The 2969-nt window shown below is 37.3% G+C and overlaps 1 protein-coding gene across 1 annotated transcript; it reads right to left on the bottom strand.

Annotated features, from left to right (window-relative positions):
* Positions 1 to 940: 940 nt before the first annotated feature.
* Positions 941 to 2852, bottom strand: LOC132051745 (pentatricopeptide repeat-containing protein At3g13150-like). The gene has a single exon (XM_059442941.1). The coding sequence runs from the start codon at positions 2811 to 2813 to the stop codon at positions 1674 to 1676; it is 1140 nt and encodes a 379-aa protein (XP_059298924.1). The 5' UTR covers positions 2814 to 2852; the 3' UTR covers positions 941 to 1673.
* Between the last annotated feature and the right edge of the window lie 117 nt (positions 2853 to 2969).

Raw genomic sequence — 2969 nt, 5'->3', positions numbered from 1 at the left:
AGATAGGAGGCTATGGAGGACTCAGATTAAGGTAGAAGGCCAGTAGGTAGCCCCACGTATCCCGTCGTACTAGTAGTCGCAATTTCGATCTTCATTTTCTTGTCCTTTGATTCTTGCAACTATATGTTGTTTCTTATACCACAAATCGTATTTATCTGTGGTAGCTACTTTTTTTTTTCAGATTGCTTTATCATGGCTTTTGTTGCTTTCGTTAGTTTCATTTTCATATTGCTTTGAACTGTTTGTGCTTATCTAACCTTTTCTCATCATGTTTTCTCTTTAGCCGAGGGTCTTTCGGAAACAGCCTCTCTACCTTTCGAGATGAGGTAAGGTCTACATACACTTTACCCTCTCCAGACCCCACACTGTAGGATTTCACTGGGTATGTTGTTGTTGTTATTAAGAAGATTTGTATGCAGTATAGAGGTTTGACGTCCAGTAATGAGCTTTACTTACATATATAGCACATAGATCATGTGCAAGGCATTGTAGTGCCATAAACAATTTGTTTCAATACAGTACACTTTCTAACCAGATTGATTGTACAGGAAATATGCTACAGAGGTCACTCGGATGTGAAGCTGAGGAGCAGAATACAGCAGCTAAACTACCATCCTTAGTAGAATCTGGTGATGAGTTGATTGTTTAGGAAGGCTGTTACTCTGCGTTGATAGGTGTAGTGAGTCTAGAGACTAGCTGATAAATTTTATTAGTTAGTTTGGTGGCACTAGGATCTGTCTGGTAGCCCTTTTTTTTTTTTTTTTTGTGCTGTACAGTTGTTACTTGGTAATGAATATGCATAGTTACCAAAAAAAATAAGTTGATCATGAAGTTTCTATAGAAATTGGTATCACAGAAGCAGGAAATCCAACGATTTGGTAGATAGACGATACCATCACCGTGTCTACAGTTAGCTCCAGTTATCATGGACATCAAGATATAAAGCAAATAATATTGAAAATAATAATAAAAATGTGACGTTGAAGCAAAAAGCTTAGCTAAAGATAAACTTCTTTAGGGAGTTAAGGTAAAAAGCATGTTAAAATTGCCTACATTCTGATGTCGCGTACCCAACATAAGAACTAAACTCCTGATATAGTGCAGCCCAAATCAATAGTTGATGTCTCATAATCGAAACAAGACACACCTGACATAGTGCAGGCCAAATCAATAGTTGCTGTTTCATAATTCAATTTTTTCTTAACTGCGCAGGAATATGAACAAAACACTTGCATCCAAACACTCACAAATGCCCATTATAGTATTGCCCCCGTATGAAATTCGTGAGGTACCGCTGCAACTTGGAAATAAGAGGAGCCGTCTTAGGAAATGACTTAACTTAAAAGACAGATGCCGGTGCAAAAACCAATGCCCCAATTGATGTACAATAGGGTTGTAATTCACTAGTTATTCCAGATGCTCGCCAAATCTAAAGAAAAAAAACAGAGGTTATTTGTACTCCTCGGAAACCCAACAAGTTGCTGATATAGTGCAGCCCAGATCAATAGGAGAAACATATAAAATACCAAATTTTGACAGAGATGTTGCATCACTAAGCATCGTTTCCCTTTTCCAGCTTATAATGGTCCTCAACTCCACTACTTCTCCAATCACGGATGGCTCAATCATCAAAATTGAAATCTTGTTAAATCTTAAGCTGAATCAGTAGAGACTTAGGCATCGCAGATTACAGTTATTGGCACTGACAGCCTATAACGAAAAGAACAATTCTTTCCTAACTCCACAAGCTCTTTCGCTTCTTTGATCATGGATCGTACAACCAACATATCAACAACCCGTTGTATTGTAATAGTATAAACATTTCGTCTCAAATCAATACACTTCTTGCACAAGTCATAAGCAAAATCAGGATCATCTTTATCCCAGGCCAGAGGAATAAGTAAACTGAACGTCGCAAGATCAGGAAGACAACCATTTTCCCACAATTTCGCGTACCAACTTTTAGCCAATTCCAAATTCCCATCTTTAGCACAACCTGTAATCATCGCGTTATGACTATGAGTATCAGGATTTACTCCCCTTTTCTTCATCTCCTCAAACAATTTCTCAGCTTCTACAACCTGATTATTCTCTGCCAATCCGCGTAGTCGCGAATTATAACTCCTAACATTCGGAATCACTTTCATCTTTTCCATCCGAGTCCATATTTTTTCAGCTTCAGAAAACCTATTATTCTTGTAAAACCCATCTAAAAGCGTATTGAAAGTAATAACATCAGGGTCAATTCCATTTTTTCCCATCTCATTCATTATCGAAACAATAGAATCCAATGAACCCATGTCGCATAACGCCTTAATCATCGTATTATATGAAAAAACATCAGGCTCGATACCTAATTTCCCAGGTAATTCCTTGAAAATCTCATTAACCTTATCATATTTCTTCGAATTAACACAAGCTGCCAATAGAGCATTGAATGACATGACTGTACGTTCACAGTTTAATTGAGGCATTTCATCGAACAGTTTCTGGGCATGCTCGAACATACCAGCTTTTCCATATAATGAAATGAATCGTACAACGAAACGCTCGTTTTTAATTTCTGGGTAAATTTTTTGGTGTTGGATGACATCTTCAATAGCTGAGAACTGTTTTGTTCGGATGAGTTTGTGTATGAATAATTCATAATTTGTAAAGTTGCGGCGAAATTTGGGTTTGTTTGAGGATTGCTTGAATTTATGAATTTGGTACTGATATTTGCTTTCTTTGGATTTGGCGCCGCCGATGGCAGTAAGGACTTGAGATTTGGCGGCGGTCTTGGTGAAAACATCATGGAGACGGCGGCTAGCCATTTTTGGGATTTTTAAAAAGTGTTATCGCTCTACTCAAAGTATAGACTGAAATTAGAAAACGTTTAAAACAAAAATGTAGTTCCGAGCCTACGGAAATTATATTTCCTTAAGAAATTTAATTTACTCACAATTGCTCAAGATTTGAATTAATTCATT

Source organism: Lycium ferocissimum, chromosome 4 (assembly GCF_029784015.1).
Source record: "Lycium ferocissimum isolate CSIRO_LF1 chromosome 4, AGI_CSIRO_Lferr_CH_V1, whole genome shotgun sequence".
NCBI classification, from domain to species: Eukaryota; Viridiplantae; Streptophyta; class Magnoliopsida; order Solanales; family Solanaceae; genus Lycium; species Lycium ferocissimum.
Note: the sequence above shows the minus strand (reverse complement) of the source record. Positions and strands in the feature narration are given on the sequence as shown.

What these genes read in the sequence shown, in the direction of transcription:
- LOC132051745 (XM_059442941.1), bottom strand. Translation starts at nt 2,813, where the DNA reads ATGGCTAGCCGCCGTCTCCATGATGTTTTCACCAAGACCGCCGCCAAA.